Below are 17,306 nucleotides of genomic sequence, written 5' to 3'. Positions count from 1 at the left end.
TCTGAGCAAGTAACAAATATAATTGTCAGCTTATAACAAATAGAGCTAGCAAATATAGCTGTCGCTACGAGTAAACAGTCAACAACGGAAATACAAATAAATAGCAGTGAATGTAAAGTTTGTAGTAAAAACTCGTTTTGATGCTATATGGCTAGGTTATCCTGCATTATGTGATATATCTTTCTAAAATAGGGACACAGATACAAATGACAATATGAGAAACATTATTTTACAAAAACACTAAAAAATATTTGCCATTTTTTACCCTAGTCTTTTTTCATCTTTTGACTTTCTAATCACGGAATGTTGACGAAAGCGACGGATCAAAATGATATCACGTGGTTTTGTGTATTAGCGCGGAAATTCTAATGCCTCTAAAGCAGGAGGCAACACACGGGGGAGGGACTGATTTCGTGCGCGTGAAAATGTTTCATTTCATCCACGCGCCTGAAAATGTTCACGTGTAGCAACCACTAAAACTATCAAAAAAATTACAAAAGAAACCAAAAAAAATCAGAATCAGCTAACAATTTTGTCGACCGAGAAGATGAATCTGGAAATCTGATAGAGAAGGCTCCTGGCGGAAAAAAGTTGGATGTCGTTAAATACATCTCTCTGACAAGTAATAGAGCAAACAATATGCTATCACTATACGACAAGAGTTCACAGAATATATTATAATTAAAGGCAAACGCTCAACTTTTTTTCAGCCTCTTTTATAAAGAAATCAAGAATCACATGCTAAATGCAACATTTTTAAACCGTTAAGTGGGATTTTCACGAAGCGAATTGAACGGCGAATTCGACGGCGAATTGTTTCTGAGCATGCGCAGTTTTGTTTATTTTGATTTTGCATCGAAATATTCGCTTCGCTGAAAAGTAGAAGCAGTTCCTACTTTTTGGCGGCTAAATGTTTCGCTGCTAGTTTTTGACCAATCAGAACGTGGTTAACTAATGTAAACAATGACTTTGACGCCTAATTTATTTTGTCGTGAAAATTAAAAAGCAAATTCGCCATCGAATTCGCCGTCGAATTCGCCGTTCAATTTGCTTCGTGAAAATCCCCCTTTATATGGGTGAACATTACAACATTAAGAGAATGACGACACGATATTTAAAAAAGTTGCTGCCAGCTTAAAATTATCCCTGCAACAACAATCGTCACTACAATAATATAGAATGAATCTATTTTGTCCCCGTGTTTACGGGGGCCTCACAGGACATTTACATGAGCTGAACGAAAGTCCTCCTTGGGTTGCCTTAGCTAAAGATTTAAACTTTTAACATTTCATATTTTTTAACTGAACTACAGTGCACGGTACATTCAAAAAAACTTCTTTGTTGTGCTAGAAAGCTTGGGCGAGGGGGGCTAATTTTAATAACAAAAATCCTGACATAGCCTTATCCTATGCAGTTAACCTATTTATCAGGGCCTTTTACTCAGGGTGGAAGAGGGTTCTGTCGTGAAATTCAAATAGGATTGGGAGGTTTAACTGTTACTTAAAAGTTTTAAAGAACATGAAATTCAGGAAGGTCACGCATATGCTTCTCATCCCCTTCTCAAACTCAAAACACCTAGAACAAGTGCAACCAAACTAAGCCAGGGATACCTCACAAAAGCCTCAGAAGAAAATTCCATCCAGTTTCACACGACAAAAAGATGTGAGTTGCAAAATAAACAGCCCCATTTCTTCCTCAGCAGCAACAACGCAACAAAACCTATAAATAAGCAGTTTTTGCTTAATTTATAGAACGAAATGCAAGATACGCACGTCGCTAATATACAGCACATCTTAGGCATTAAAAGAGTCAAGGATTGGGTGTTTTTGTCTTTAGTAAATAAGTAAGTAAGTAACGGAAAATTATAACGTTCTTGGGGATTCCATCCTAACGGTTGGTTCTTCATCCCCTCCGACTGTAACTATGTTACATTACCGCCAGGAATACGAATAGCATTGCTCTAACTTACTTGCCTGCCACAAAAACCGGTTAGCGGTCAGTAGACCGGCACCAAATGGGCTGATGATGATTCTCATGAGGAGCATTTTATTTTGCAAATTCTTCGTCCACCCTCCTTGCATTTTTGGATCCTATTCGTTGAAAAAAATTTTGTCTTCTTCTACATTATTTTAATCATTGCGTTTGATAGGATTTTTGCGAGGAGAACACGATATATAGACCACAATATATCCTCCTGTTACCTAAAAATGCTTCAAACTCATTTAAAGAGGACGCATTTATTAAGGATACTGAAAAGTGATTCCATACCTGTGCTGCTCTCTGACGTGGAAAATTATATATTATACATGATGTAAATAATTGGTAGTTTTAAAGTAGTTTCATTTGATGTGGTGACATCTTTTTATCTTGAAATTAAATTCTAGTTTTTTGCATGTAATTTGATTTATACATCAGTAAAAAGATGATACTAGCCTAGCAGACTTATTAACCATCACTTAACCAGTCAGGGAGGCCTGATTATTAGTCTGTACAGATTAGTTACAAAATAATTATACAGAACAAACAGCAAAATTAGTCTTTATTGTACAGTTTCTGGTAAAAAAACATTGTATGAGAAAGTATATTCCTTAGATTTTCAAAGTTTACCAAATGTTTTGACTGTTGACATTACTCCGTTATCTAATTTAATTTCTGATGCTCTATCGTTCTGAGGAATCTTGTTCGATAGCCATTTCCTTGCATACTTCGCGGCCATTTCCCATAGTTTTGATAACTGCAGGTAAAGATTACAGGCCATATCATCGTTGAAAACAGATTTCATATGGGTAGTATCTGCAACCATCGGAAATTATACTTTCTGGTACTCTGCATGCGCATGACATACATATTGAGATTGAAAAGGTGAAGCTTTCACCCCAAAGACCAGTCGCTTGAATTCAAAGATTCCCGGCCTTTTTGTCTGAACTAATCCACGTCACAAAATGCAAAAGTATGGTCTGCCTGCAGGTTGAACACCAATACGATAACCACAGCAATGAAGCAGATCAATGCAACTGGATACCTGCGAAATCTCATCAAGAAGTTGAACAAGTCACGTTGCAACTTTGGACCTTGATAGGCGTTGTCAGTAAGCGACAGACCTTTAAACTTTGCTTAAGCATCAACAACAATTCTTGTCTTCATTCTAGCTTGTGTTAACTTTGCAACATAGGGAACAACCAACAATTACTTCTTAATTTATTAGGTGGAGAAGTCTTCGTTAAGAGCTCTTTTTGGATATATTGATCGATGATATCACCGTAACTCCTTCCAAAACTCACGTCCTTTAGAAATCTTTTTTTTTGTGTGTTTAGTAGTCGATGCCATAAAACATATCCGTAACCCAACTTCGTACAGATTCTACACTATCTGTTTCTCCATTTTCAAATATCGATATACCTTAACACTGATTTCCTGATTTTCTTCTGCAGTTTCAAGTACGTTTTATTACCCAGCCCTGCAGTGGTCTTAGCTTCTTTTAAAGTGATAACAACAACGTCCAAGAAATCAGCAATTCGTCCTTTGAATTAGTCTAAAATTCAATTAGTCTAAAACTGCCCAATATTTTCAAGCACAATTTTGTACAGCTATATCTATACTGTTGTCATGTCTTTCTTTTGCAGTTTCATGCTGAGTGTCGTAACTCTCAGCATTGTTTTAGTTGCAGAATATTATGGTGTTGCCATAAAATTTCAATTCTCATAATTATTTTTTTTCCTGTGCAAACTAAAATAGATAGTCGTTTCATTTGTTTCCAGTTAGCATTTTTAATGTCTTTTTTGACAGTATTTTCTATAAGAGTCTTCTCTGCCCGCTGATCTTATGTTGTTCTTCTTTTTCAGCGACGTCGTCAAGATCTCTATTAAAAGATCAATGATACCCAACTCAATATCAATATACGTCATTTACTTCTTTTTGAGCATGCTTTGCATTTTAAAGGCTTTCTTTTTTTCCCCTTTTTTTTGTTCAAATACTTGTATCTGTTTTCTGCTCTAATTGTGATTGCACTCTTTGCTTCCTCTTCATTCTTCTAGCTTTTTCACGAGCCTTTTTTTTTATTTTGCATACAGAGATTTTATCTTCGTTTATAAATGTGATTACAATTCCACAGTTGATAATTCATTTTTTGGTTGTCCAGATAGTTTTGAGCACTCTTTTGTATTGCATTATAATCTTCTTCTGCCTTCTCTATTTCATCTGCAATCTTCTTTCGTTGACATCTTCTATCTACATATTTTTAACACTTACCTTACAAGATAAACTTTCACGGAATTAAATTTTCGCGGATTTTGGCCATTTTCGCAAAAATATGTCTCCGCGAAATGTTTGCAATTCGTCAAACCATGAAAATATGTCTCCGCGAAATGTTTATTTTTTTTCTGTAAAATTCAAATGTTTTAGGGGTTAAGAATTGGGTACGAAGTATAAACAAGTAAAAAATCCGTTTTTCCATCTATTCTTCTTAACTAAAAAAGTATCCAAATACATACAAAATTAATTAACATCACGGATGTCTCTGCTTTTGACCTCGTCTTTTGTGTTCCTTTCTTCTTTTCTTGGGAGAACCGGATCATCCCTATGATGACTGCATGATTTGTGTTCGAATGATAACAACCGACAATAATCTCGTCTTTTGGCTCAGTATACAGTATAACGAAACTGTTACTGCTTTCCACCAGCAGTTTGTTACTGTTTTTTAGCAGCCGTTTTTATTTGTCCTGTATTTTTAAGAAGAGTGAAAAGTTTTTTGTTATTTGAAATTTGCTGCAATCGTGACGATTATTATGAAAGACTGGTATTTTCAAAAACCTGATTTTTTTTTCTTCCTAATATGAACATCCGCGAAAATTTGTCTACGCGAATTTTTGAATTTGAGTGATCCGCGATAATATGTCCACGCAAAAATTTATCTCGTTAAGGTATAACTAAAACATATAGGAACACGGATAAGATCATAGTGAACAAGTGAAAATTTGCAACCGCTTGAGAACATTTATAAGAATATCGGACAAAATGTGCAACAACTTGAAAACATATACAAGAATATTAGACAGGCCAAAATTTCCAATAAGTTGAAATCCTTCTTATCTTCATACATAGTCTTGTACCGGTAATCATTTTTTTCAGATTAGGGGGTGATAACAACATTGCAATACTACAGTCAAGAACATTTTCTTGTAAAATACAAAATACAAAAAAATTCTAGGTTATATCTACATTGTATATCCATATTAATTTCCTGTTTAGGACTAAGGGCTACGCTATTTTTTTCGATTAAATCATACGCGATGCAAAGAAACGCTCACTGCGCGTGATCAGTTTCTCCAAATTCAGTGTTTTTATTACATGGCTGTGTTTTACCGGGCGACATTTAAAAAAATATAAAAATATGTATACATCTAATTATATAAATAATAATTTTAACTAATACAGAAAAATATTTAGCAACACATTACGGGCTTGGTTGAAAAAACGAAAGGTATTCGAGATAAGCCGATATTGCGATTTTCCTTGAACTTATTGCACACAAAGAAAACAGAAACCAATACAAGACTTGCTGGACAAAAAATTGAATTTCATCATTTATCATTTAAAAAAAATCGCTCGGATTAATTTTCGCGAATTGATTGATGATCTTGCGACATTAAAAAACTAAGTCGTTATTGTCTCTAAATAAATAACTATGAATATTAACTAACAAAATTTTTCGTATGATGAAAACTGTTCCGAGGTAAAGCAAATAAAAAAGCTCCAAAAATATATGTTAATATTTATTATTTAAAAAAAAAAATAATAAAAATATCAAAAAATAAAAAAATGGGCCTTTTCACGGCGTGAAATAGAGTTAATCGAAATCTTTTATCTATTCCGAACGAAAAAATAACATAAAATAAGACATTGGACGCTAGTAGTTAGTCATATACTCAGGTTATAGCACTTTCTCAAATTGAACTAAAAACGTATTCATGACACTATGCTTTCGTCAACGTCCTCTTCTAATTCTAAAAATATAAAGCATTAGCATTCATTGTTTAAAATGTTGCTAGACGCAAAAAAAAATATTTCTCATGTAAAGCTTGCACGAAATCTACTATACATAAGGGTATGTTACAAAAATAAAAGACAAAGATGTTTATCATTTATGTAAAATGTGCACGAAATCTACTATACATAAGAGTATGTTACAAAAATAAAAGACAAAGTTGTTTATCCTTTATGTAAAATGTGCACGAAATCCACCATACCTAAGGGTATGTTACAAAAATAAAAGACAAAGATGTTTATCATTTATGTAAAATGTGCACGAAATCTACTATACATCAGGGTATGTTAAAGAAATAAAAGACGAATGTTTATCATTTCTACAAAACAAGCAAACATGTCTACCTCCTTCTTCATCTTCTTTTTCTGTCCGCCATTCATTTATTATCCAGCTCAGAAAGTCATGCTCTCTATGATAACCTGTATATAAGCAAAATTATTATTATTATTATTCCGAATATTTATACAGGATATAGTCACTTCAGTGTTGGAAACACTGTTATCAATGTGGGTCCTGTGTTCGGAATGTATACATTTAGTATACACCGGCAATACCTACCCAATTTCCCTCACATGGCATGGGCTGCGGTAAAGGCACTTGCTAAACATGCCCAAGCTGTGGACCGAAACACGGACCTTGGGATTACAAAACTAACTCCATAACCACAAGGCCACGCGCCACTAATATGCGAGCTTAATTTTCGCGAAGCCTTTTTTTTGAGCAGACTAATTTTTGCGAATAAGGCTTTTTGTGGTATTTTGCGAAGACATTTCTTCTGTTTATACTATTTTTAAGTTTTTTGCGACGCGGGCATGAATATGATTAAGTTATTCTTAATTTCTAAGTAAATCCCAGTCTTTTCTAATATAAAAAGTTAAACCCCAAAATAGGTGGGGAAACAACAAAATAGCAACTTTTGTAAACATAATCTAACTTCTTTACTCTAGAGAAAAGTTTGCCATCTTCGTTCTTTTAACAGTTTAATTCAAATTTCAAAACAACTCTTTAAGCTTTATAATTTAGCGAATATTATCCTAACGCTAATTGTAATTTGCACTGCGCGAAAGTTTCGCTGCTGCACCAAAGTCTCAAAGCTTGCGCAACACGTTTTTCCAATACATTTTTACTATAATTGTATAACTGCCGTACAGCTGTTTTACAACTGTCGTACGGCTGTTATATCACTTCGTACGGCTGTTATATCACTTTCGTACGGCTGTTATATAACTGTCGTACGGCTGTTCAACATTTTTTATGACTGCGTACCTGCATTGATCCAATTATTTGCAATCCACTTGGACCCACTGTGTACAGCACAACCGCCATGTAAACTATTCCTATCAACTGCGCCCATCCATTCGGTATCAGGATCGATAAAATGATTGTACCACAACACTGCTCGACCTTTCTTCGGTTTTACTCGAATACTCGCCTGCGAGCAATGCATCGTTAAATCACACCACTCTTCCTCAGATCCCTATAAATAAATTAGCGAAATATTAAAGATTAACAACTAAATTTGAAAGTACACAAGGTGAGGTAACTAAAAGGTACTACTCGAGAACTAATATTCGCGACAATTGTTCGATTTATTTTCGCATTTTAGCAACTGTAATACTTTGCGAAAAAACCATTTCAATGACATATATTTTTCTCTTTTTATGCCATTTTTCAACGACTTTTTTTCAACATTTTAAATTTAGAGGGACGCAGCTTTCGTTAATAGCAAGCTTTCCAATAATATCCAGGTTAACTAACTTCGCGAAAATCGCCACAATTAATTCCCTAAATGCATATGGTATTTTAGCATACTTTTGCAATCCTCACTCACAAGGAGGCATATCAAAAAAGAATTATTATTTCATTTAGCATTCGAACCATCCTACCCCGTTTTCGTTGGCTAAATTGTTTTTATATGGATCAACTCCAGCAACAGGAAACGCAGTTTCTCCACCATGCTCTGTATCGTCCAAGTAAAACAAAACAGTCATGTATCTAAACAAAAAGTGCTCAGGCCATTTCAGGCTTGTAAAAAGGCAATATAGCACAATACTAATTTTAGAGGACACTTTATATTTTTCTGGTTTTGACCCAAGGAAAAAAACATATTTTTGACCAAATTGACCCAATGGCAAAGGTGATTTTACAAAATAGCAAGATATTACTTAACTTTGTGTTTCTGTCTGGCTTTTCATTTACAATAACTTCTATAATTCACAAAACACAGTTTTATTGTGCTATACTACCTTGTCACTTATTCACTTTCTCTAATTCTTAATTAATGACGCATAAGCTAACTAAGGTTTCTGCTTGTTTGCCTACAACTAATTTTCAAATAATCAAATAACTTAAAGGGAATCCGAGGTATAAAATGATGTTGGTCTAATATATAGAGCTTAAAAAGTTGGTTAACAACATTCAGATTTTAAAAATTGTTTAAAAAACTTCAGATTTAAATATGCTGCATAATTATGATGTCATTTTTAAGCAATAGCAAATTTTGAAATTTTTTGTCATCATAAATATAGGCCCGGTAACGGATGTGCATACAAATTTTATCGGGTATCTGCTATCATTAATACGTATATAGTAGCAAACAAAAATAGTTATTTGAAACAAAAAAAAGTTGATGTAAATTAGCATGGAATCCTATAATTTTGACAATATTTTTGGACTACGCTATTATACAATCCATGAAAATCAAGTTCTTCAGCTTTGAAGTATACTTAATAATGAAATTAAGGTTTATCTAACACTATGTGCTTTAAAGTCTCTAGTACAAACCTTCACAATTAATGAAGTAAATAAGACTAGCGTGTGCTACCTTCATCAACTTGTTTATAATACTTAGCTATGAAAGCTATAGTTTTTTAACTTTTTAGAACTGCGTTTAACAATGATAAAAATTTTAAGGATTGCTCTTAACGACATTAACTTTTCTTTAGATGAAGTTCAAAATTTAAAAATATTAAAGGTAAGATAATATCACAAAATTTAGATATATTTCTTCCGATTTCTGATTATAATTTAAAATGAGATAAACTATTGTATTACGAATAATTGTAAAAGCATCTGAGAAATGTTGAACTTAATTACTTAACAACTTAATTATCTCAAAATTTGACTGTGCAGGACACATCGGCGAATAATCAAAAAAACCTGTACTAGAATTGCTATTGACTCAAAATCTGCTGGATTTTTATTATCAACTTTTTGTTGGGTCCCTATAAAGAGTTTATTTTATAAGGGCTGTGGAATGATCAGAAAGATAAGTTAAAAGATATGATGCTGTTAGCCCGGTTGATTATTTTTAATAGGTAACGTCCAGCTTAATTCCCTGAAATAGATAAATAGAAACAATAACGGTACTGCAGTTTGATTGGTTGTTTTGCTCTGCATAACATTATAGGACCTATACAAGACTACATAAAAATTTATGGAACTCCTGAAAGCTTCTTCTTTTCTTCTTATTGCATTTTTATAATCGAGTATGTCTGCTGACTCAGTGAATTATAAAATTAAACAAAACTGCATCTATGTGCCTGGAGGCCAATATTTTTAGGAAATAAAAAAGGAAATTCGTATTGATAATACAACGACTGAAAAATCCATCTGTTTGAACGGTTAAAAAGGGTTACTACCACCTTAAATTTAAATACCTTGAGAACGAAAAAAGTATTCCAAAACACTTGTTAATAAGCTCTATAATAGTCCAGCATCATTATATACCTTGGGGTCCCTTTAAGCATTCTTATGTTCCTTCGTATCTTTAGCAGTTACTGCTGTATAAGAAAAATAGAAAGCAAATGAACACACAAGAGGAAAAAAAACAATGACTAGCGCGCGATCTCATAGCAAGTCATGTCATATCGAGCCATGCTTAAGCAAGTCATGCCAGAGCGAGTCATGTCAAAGCAAGCCATGTCAGAGAGAGTCATGTCATATCAAGCCATGTCAAAGAGAGGCATGTCATAAAAAGCTATGTCATAGAAAGCCATGTCATAGCCAGCTATGTCGGGGTAAGCCATGTCAAAGTGAGTCCTGTCAGAGCAAGCCATGTCAGAGCAAAGGAAGGCAGTAACAAAGTAAAAGATGACAAAACAGTTAATGACAAGCAATGCAAAAATACAAAAAACATAAACAACTATATATAAAAAAATACCTGCAAGAAGAACAATCCTGATCCTCTTTACTTGATGCATTGTGTACATGACAACACGGACGAAAATTGTCCTCATAATATCTTGGATCACTATCCAAGTGACAATCATAATGACCACCTGGTTTATATCTGACCACCTACGAATAAAAATATAACAACTTAGCTAATCTCAAATGTTATCTACACACATGTTATCTATCTTAGACAAAAGTATTGAGACGCATTTTTTTGTCATTTTTCCTTATATCATCCCTATTTCTCTGCATTTTCCGTCAGGAGCATCTCTTGTTAAAAATAAGATGATTTAACGCTAAAAATTATTTTAAAAAATCCATTTCACTTTTCAGTCCACCCAGATATAAGTCAACAATATTTAAGATATAAACTCTGAGCTCGTATTTTGGATTTTATGGTATTCTATTTTAAATACTATTCGCTTACCTCAGCATGCCAGTGTTTCTTAAATTTATCCTAAAATTTAGGCAATCAGTACAACACACCTGTAATTGTTCACTGTTTCTTATCATCTCCAGAGGTAGCCTAGTAACTTGATGAAGCCTGTAGCAAATATACAAGAAAAGCATTTACTGCCAGAGCAACACGCGACAATGGAAAACAAAAACAACAACAACAACAGCAAAACAAAAAAATAAATTTGAGCTAACCTATCTTGCAAAGACAACAGCACAGAATCATTTGAGTCTGTTTGAGATAACCACACTTGTTCACTGAATCTAGCTTGAGAGGCTGGATTAAAAGCTCGTGACTCATTCAACATTTTTACTAACAATGTTAAGTTTTTGATATTCCACTCCCATTTCTCAATTATACCTGCAAGTAATTAACCAGTCAACAGAATGCGGTTTCTAGCAGTAATTACATGGTTTAGAGTGAATCTTTCGAGTCAGTAGAATAAAATATCAAATATAAATAAATATCAAATATAAATAAAAAAAATTAGGAGTAATAAACTGATAAAGATTTAGCATTAAAATGTGGAGAAGGGTTGCTGAAGTTCAAAAGGTGACAGGCACAAGAAACATGAATGGTCATACTCACCATCAAGATTAAAATCCATGTAAGTATCTTTTGCTCTGAAACAAATCAATGGAAGTACAACACAAAATAAACATCCCCGAACGTATTACATATTAAAATATATTACAATTTTGTAGATTCAAAATTTAGAATTAACTATTTTTATATTGTAATTTTATTATTTTTAGGCAGTTCCCCTAACTTTCACAAAAATCTGAATTTTCATAGGAAATGAAGTCCTTTGACCAAATCCAGGTAAGGGCGATACTCCCTATTCCCCTTTATCATAGACCAAGGGTAGTGGTGGTTAGGATAGGGAAGGGCTGTGATGGTTGCTAATAGTTAATACATTTGTACCCCTTAAAACACAACATAAGACTAGCCGTAAAATTAGTATAATTTATACAACATTAAAAAAATACTTACATATTTTTAGCTATCATGGATCCCATTCTGTTGTCAAATATAGTGCGAAAACCTCGAAGAAGCTAAAATGGTACATGGTATTAACTCTTTTAAATGAATCTTGTTGTACAGTTCTCCCTCCTAATTCATCTTACTACACAAAATCACTTTATGTAAACATTATCATCTTTTTAAAGAAACAGCAATGATCACATGATACAGCAAAGGGTAAGCAATGATACTAAAATAACCACCAAAATTACGGTATGTTTCATATGCACGTTATGACCTGTTTTGATGCACAACTTTCATAATAATACAGAAAAAGGAATGCAGGTCCTCCCTTAACATACATACAATTATTACAGTAATGTGCGAATCACACAAAATTGAAATTGTTGACCATTACCTCAGTTATATTAATTACTTTATCCTCATCAAGATCAAAGTCTTCAAACTCTATCGCTCCTATATCATCATACAAGCCAGGGGATATACCTTGCCGTTCCAGGCCATCTCCAGCAGTTTCACTTTTTTCCATTCCATGTTTTAGAGCTAGAGTTTTGATATGTTCGCACTCATCATCAAATAAAAAATCGTCAATTTGAAAGATCAAGGGTCGTCGTTTCGACATCGTTGTAAGAGTCACCAAGTCTTTTCTGTTGTTTGTCAGTGGAATTGCTCTGTTTTCAAAGACAGTCTAAATAAAAGTAAACAGACCTTCTTTAAAACGCTACAGAAATCAAGAAAACCAACATTCAAGGAGTTTTAATAGGTGAAATAATGCGATGGAAGATGATGTACACTGTCTACTTGAAAGCGGCTTCCATGTCTTGTATTTACTTGCTGGAGATTGTTGCTTTCATAAACAACACACATTAACTAGTATAGCATTCTCACAACTTAACCAAAATAGGGATTTGAATTTCATACATGCAGCGTTCTAATTAGGGGTAGGGTTCACCATTCACAATTCATAGAGAGTTAAATAATGAAGTTAATAAACTATCAGTATAAACAGTGAGCCTAACCTAATATAATTTAACAAAATATATTTTTTGATAGTGTTTTTCGTTTTGTGATGCTACATTTGTTAGTCTACTTTGTATTTTACTTCTTCTCTCTTTGCTGGTTTTTTAGTATTTTTCAATATGTCACAACATTGTCCAATTATTAATTAAGGGATTTCCTTAAAATTATAATATGTAGTTATAATAAATCAAAAGAAAAACAAGGGTGTAAATCAAACTTTTGCAGAAATTAATTTTTGCAAAATTGACAAACACCTCATAAAATTTAAAAAAAAATCATTTTTGTGAAAATTATTCCCTCAAGGTATAAATGCATTAAAAGAATAGGCTTTCGTTTTAGTATTTAAGGAGTTTGAAGTCAGCATTTAGGAGAAAACAGAAAATACATTATAAAACCATTCCAAATTTTAGGAAAAATTTGACACAAACAAATTGCTGCTAAAACAGCAAGCCCTTCCTTCATTTTTTTCAAAACACACTAATAAAGAATAGACTTTTGAAAAACCACTCGATTCCTTTTAGGGTAATCTAACTTCAGACAATTTCACCTGTTCTGGTTGTAAACGTATTAACTTTGCATCTTTGTGTTGTTGCCATAACTTTCTGAAATGATCAGCAAATGTGTCGTTATTGCTCGCAAGAAAAGAATACTGTTTTGCAAAGTTGTTTTGTAATTCTTGTCTAACAAAATCGCTGAATATGATTCTTTTGTAGTCGCTCTTTCTGGAATCAACACATGTTAACAACAAATATATCCCAACAATAAGCTTCATGTCCTCACATTACCCTAAATATACATAAAATAAAAAATAAACATGCAATATTTCACCCGCTGAACATGCTTAAAGCTTTATGTGGAACTAAAACGTGATGTGAACTAAAGACAACAAACAATAAAAAATTGTTCCACCTGTTTCCACCTGTCCTTAAAGTTATGTTTATGGTTTAAAAAAAAATCAGCCAATGCAATATTACATTTTTTAAAACCATTGAATATTAGTGGAGTGTTTATGGACAGACATTAAATCCTAAACAACTGTAGAAAAGGAAATATTTAAAATTTATTTTCTTATTTTTGCGACAGGGAAGACTCGAAGAAATTCGACTAGTTATGTGCATTTTAAGTTAAAGTTAAAATTTATTTTTAAAAACCATCTTCAAATTTATTTCAATAAACTTTTTTTTATTGAATTTTTACTTCTTGTACCAAATATGACCTACTATAAATTGGGTGTTTCATAAAGTTCTTGATAAAATTCTTTCAAATTTTGGAATGGTGTATATTTAAATAGGGTGCAATAGACACTTTATAAAATTGCTTATATATATACCAATCACATTATTCTAAAATAAATTATTCTAAAATACAGCAGATTCTTTTTTTCTTCAATTCTGCTATCAAGTGATAAGAAAAAACTACCTAGACCTAAGTGCTGATTCTAGTTGGTACTGATATATATTAGAATAAGTTTTCCAGGAGGTTTATTCAAACAGTGCCTTTATTTATTTTAGCACTGAGCATTAATAAAACCAATCAATAACAGTAGATTTCTTTGGTATAGGTGTTTTTACATTCTCTTTGAGTAATTGAGTAACAATACCCCCCCAAAATGTTATAATTACAAGAAACTGTGTTGTTAGGTTAAACAAAATATCCTTAAAAACATATAAATATATATATGTAATCTGCGTCGCTTCTTGTTTTCTCTCTTTTTATTTATACTTTATCCAGCAGGAGGAATGGAGTCATCGATCCGCAAAAGAAAAGTTTTGGGCACACCCAATTCCATCAATACTTTCGTATTCAGAGCTCTGTTTTGTTGTAACAATTTAACAACAGCCATCCAAGATTGCTCCAGTAGCGAAGGTGGTTCAAGCCATAGCACGTGAAGATCAGATACGCGTTGCTGCTTTGAATCAACTCCTCCAAAAACATAGAGGCACCCAGCACTAGTTACTGCTGCAGCATGAAAACGAACTGCATATGGAAAACACTGAAATATAAAAAGAACACAATAATTTGAGAAAACAAAAATACATATTAAAGCAGATAAGCAGAATTGTGGCTTTTTTTTCATTTTTTTTTTTATCAAGTTTATTTTAGAGGCTCTGTATGGCACCATCCTGCTCTGGGGACAACTATGAGATGCAAATATTGTAGGTAGTTAGCACTTGCATTACTAAGGGGAATTAACCTATTACTTTTTCTTGCCCTTAACACTTGTGACAATTCCAGGAAATTTGATAACAGACTATAGCAATAATTTTCAATTATCAATAACTTATAGCACCTTATAACAAAACAATGTTTTACTTTTCTATTCTTTCTTTTTTGAAAATTTATATTAAAATTCAATTTAAAGGTAAAGTTATTTTTACCATTAGCCAGTACCAAAGAGCTCTAAAGGGCACCGAAGATTAAAATACATGAACTTGTATCTCTTAGGCAGAACTTGTAATTTATAAAGAATATTGGGTGTTTAATTTACAAGAAAAGATTTGGTACATTTATTACTTTTTCAAAGGAAAAACACCAAGCCCAATATATACCCTGAAATCTTTTTTCCACTTCATAGTGTCTAAATTCAATAACCATACATCCAAAAAGTTGTTGTCGTATACACTTCCACCAATCATATAAATATTGTGTTTATACAATGTACAAGAGTGATGTCTGCGTGGTTGCGGAAGCTTGTTATCGCCAGAATACACATCAGAAGAACAACAATGTTTTTCCCATAGCATTCTACTGATGTCCAATGAGTGAATTTTCTCAAAACCAAAAGTTTCTTCTAATACACAACCACCAAGAATAAAATAATCATTTTTGTATAAAATTCCCTCGTGTCGATAACGACTTTTTGGTTGAGCTAAAGAATGTTGCTCACAGAATTTGTAAGATTTCCACCTTTGTTTGTATAAATGATAAGTATGTAACTCCTGTACAAATGCTGTTCCGGTTGTACCTGCATATATAACAAGCTTTGAGTCTTGTGTTATGATCATGCTTTGCCCGTATTTGGCCGTAGGTGATTCATGCAAGGTGGTGCTACATCCACACTCTTTGCATTTTGTGCGTGTCTCATGAATTTTATCCACCAATTCAATCCATTTGTAGTACTTTAAAGAATACATAAGTAGTTTGCTGCTATTAGTCACACCAAAAGGGTATCCAGATCCACCATATATAATTATATTGTTCCTCCATAACAGCATTGAATTAGATGTGCACTCTATTGGAGCAGATCTATTGTTATCAGGTAGTTTAACCCAACGTTTGGTTGTCATGTTGTATCTCCACAATTCATTGTACAATATGTTACTTTTAGCTGCATCATATCCTCCAAATACATATAAGAAATTATCAGTGGCACACATGCGATGACCACTACGAGGCTCTGGCGATTCTAGCATTGTTAAGCATGGTTCTATCTTTTGAAAAGTTCCAAACATTACAATTAAACTCATAAAACACCTTTCTTCAATATAATTATAGCCTATGACAACAATCACACAATTTATTGACATTAAAACAGGCTGTTGTCAATAATAATAATAACAATAATAATAAATATTTAAAGTGGCTAGGCCAGAAAATCACAAAAACCTTTAGTTAGTAGATTGTTTCCACTGGGGGCCAGTAGAACAAAAACAAAACAAAAAATGATAAACCTTAGACTGCCCACACATAATCAAACATAGTAACATATTTTTTAATCTGTGAAATTAAAAAGAAAAAGAATTAAAAACAAAAATTAAAAAGTGATCTCCATTCGAATTTGCCAAATACATTAGAGATGGAAGTCTTAAACGAAAGCAGACTTCCATTACAGGTCACTTGGTCTGGAAGATTATTCCACACTTCTTGTCTCTTTCTTTGATGGCTATTATTAATTCATCAGTGACCCATACCTCAACACGGCCAGAAAATCTATGTGTTTTAAAAGGGGCATGTTTGTCAGGCACTGTTTTAACATTTTTATTCAGTTTCTCCTCATATGCTTCATCACATGCTTCAGAAGACAAAAAAATGCTGCATGGAATACACACTGACAACTTTACATCTATATATCAACCTTTTACTTGTTAGGGTAGCCATATGGTGTTCCCATGGTTTGTGAGGTGTGATAGATAGATGTGCATATTTTACATGCCTAGCCTCACAAATACTGAGGGATATACCCTGTCTATTATTTCCTGGAGGGGTCATCGCTTAGATGGAGAGTCCTAGAGTATTTAATGCTAATTTTGAGCTAGGCAGACCCCAATTAGAGCCCACGCTCTACTAGATAACTCCCGGCAACATCCAGCGGCCCACACAGTGTGCCATCTTCCCAATTTACCTCACATGTCTTGGGTGTGACCTTAGTCTAAATTAAGGGAGTTTTCTTAAAAGGATTTAAGGGTAAACTCGGACGGGCCTGAAGAATTCTTACGATTTATTCGAATAGGAGTTCGAATTAAATGAGTTCAACTGTAGTTCTTTAATAAAACTACATGCAAGTCAATGAGATGGAGAGTTAAAACTAATTAAGAATAAAAAAGTTATCAAACAAAGGGTGTACTATTCACACTCCATCTTTTATTGTTCTCACTAGTTGTACACAAAAGATAAGCAATCACATGG

At 33.2% G+C, this 17,306-nt stretch overlaps 2 protein-coding genes across 3 annotated transcripts; both read right to left on the bottom strand.

Annotated features, from left to right (window-relative positions):
- Positions 1-5,156: 5,156 nt before the first annotated feature.
- LOC130636581 (transmembrane prolyl 4-hydroxylase-like) lies at positions 5,157-13,809 on the bottom strand. Its single transcript, XM_057446346.1, has 11 exons — positions 13,228-13,809; positions 12,058-12,348; positions 11,670-11,731; positions 11,265-11,299; positions 10,871-11,036; positions 10,706-10,763; positions 10,206-10,342; positions 7,930-8,038; positions 7,310-7,520; positions 6,388-6,462; positions 5,157-6,002 (listed from the first exon to the last, which is right to left on the bottom strand). The coding sequence occupies exons 1-11, from the start codon at positions 13,450-13,452 to the stop codon at positions 5,965-5,967; spliced, it is 1,407 nt and encodes a 468-aa protein (XP_057302329.1). The 5' UTR covers positions 13,453-13,809; the 3' UTR covers positions 5,157-5,964.
- A 418-nt stretch (positions 13,810-14,227) lies between these two features.
- LOC130636589 (kelch domain-containing protein 10-like) lies at positions 14,228-16,601 on the bottom strand. Of its 2 annotated transcripts, none has more exons than XM_057446359.1 (2): positions 15,230-16,595; positions 14,228-14,673 (listed from the first exon to the last, which is right to left on the bottom strand). In XM_057446359.1, the coding sequence occupies exons 1-2, from the start codon at positions 16,205-16,207 to the stop codon at positions 14,404-14,406; spliced, it is 1,248 nt and encodes a 415-aa protein (XP_057302342.1). In that variant the 5' UTR covers positions 16,208-16,595; the 3' UTR covers positions 14,228-14,403. The 2 variants fall into 2 exon arrangements, with proteins under 2 accessions (XP_057302342.1, XP_057302350.1); XM_057446367.1 differs by having other exon boundaries at positions 14,487-14,673; positions 15,195-16,601.
- Positions 16,602-17,306: the final 705 nt, after the last annotated feature.

The sequence above is a fragment of the Hydractinia symbiolongicarpus genome, chromosome 1 (genome assembly GCF_029227915.1).
Source record: "Hydractinia symbiolongicarpus strain clone_291-10 chromosome 1, HSymV2.1, whole genome shotgun sequence".
NCBI lineage: Eukaryota > Metazoa > Cnidaria > Hydrozoa > Anthoathecata > Hydractiniidae > Hydractinia > Hydractinia symbiolongicarpus.
This window is presented reverse-complemented; position numbering and strand designations above follow the sequence as displayed.

Coding starts and splice junctions, on each gene's coding strand:
- LOC130636589 (XM_057446359.1), bottom strand. CDS start 16,207: ATGTCAATAAATTGTGTGATTGTTGTCATAGGCTATAATTATATTGAA. Junction 14,674..15,229: donor AGTGGAAAAAAGATTTCAGG/GTATATATTGGG, acceptor TTTATATTTCAG/TGTTTTCCATATGCAGTTCG.
- LOC130636581 (XM_057446346.1), bottom strand. CDS start 13,452: ATGAAGCTTATTGTTGGGATATATTTGTTGTTAACATGTGTTGATTCC. Junction 8,039..10,205: donor CAGGATTGTTCTTCTTGCAG/GTATTTTTTTAT, acceptor CTTTTTGTTTAG/ATACATGACTGTTTTGTTTT. Junction 7,521..7,929: donor ATTTAGCCAACGAAAACGGG/GTAGGATGGTTC, acceptor ATTTATTTATAG/GGATCTGAGGAAGAGTGGTG.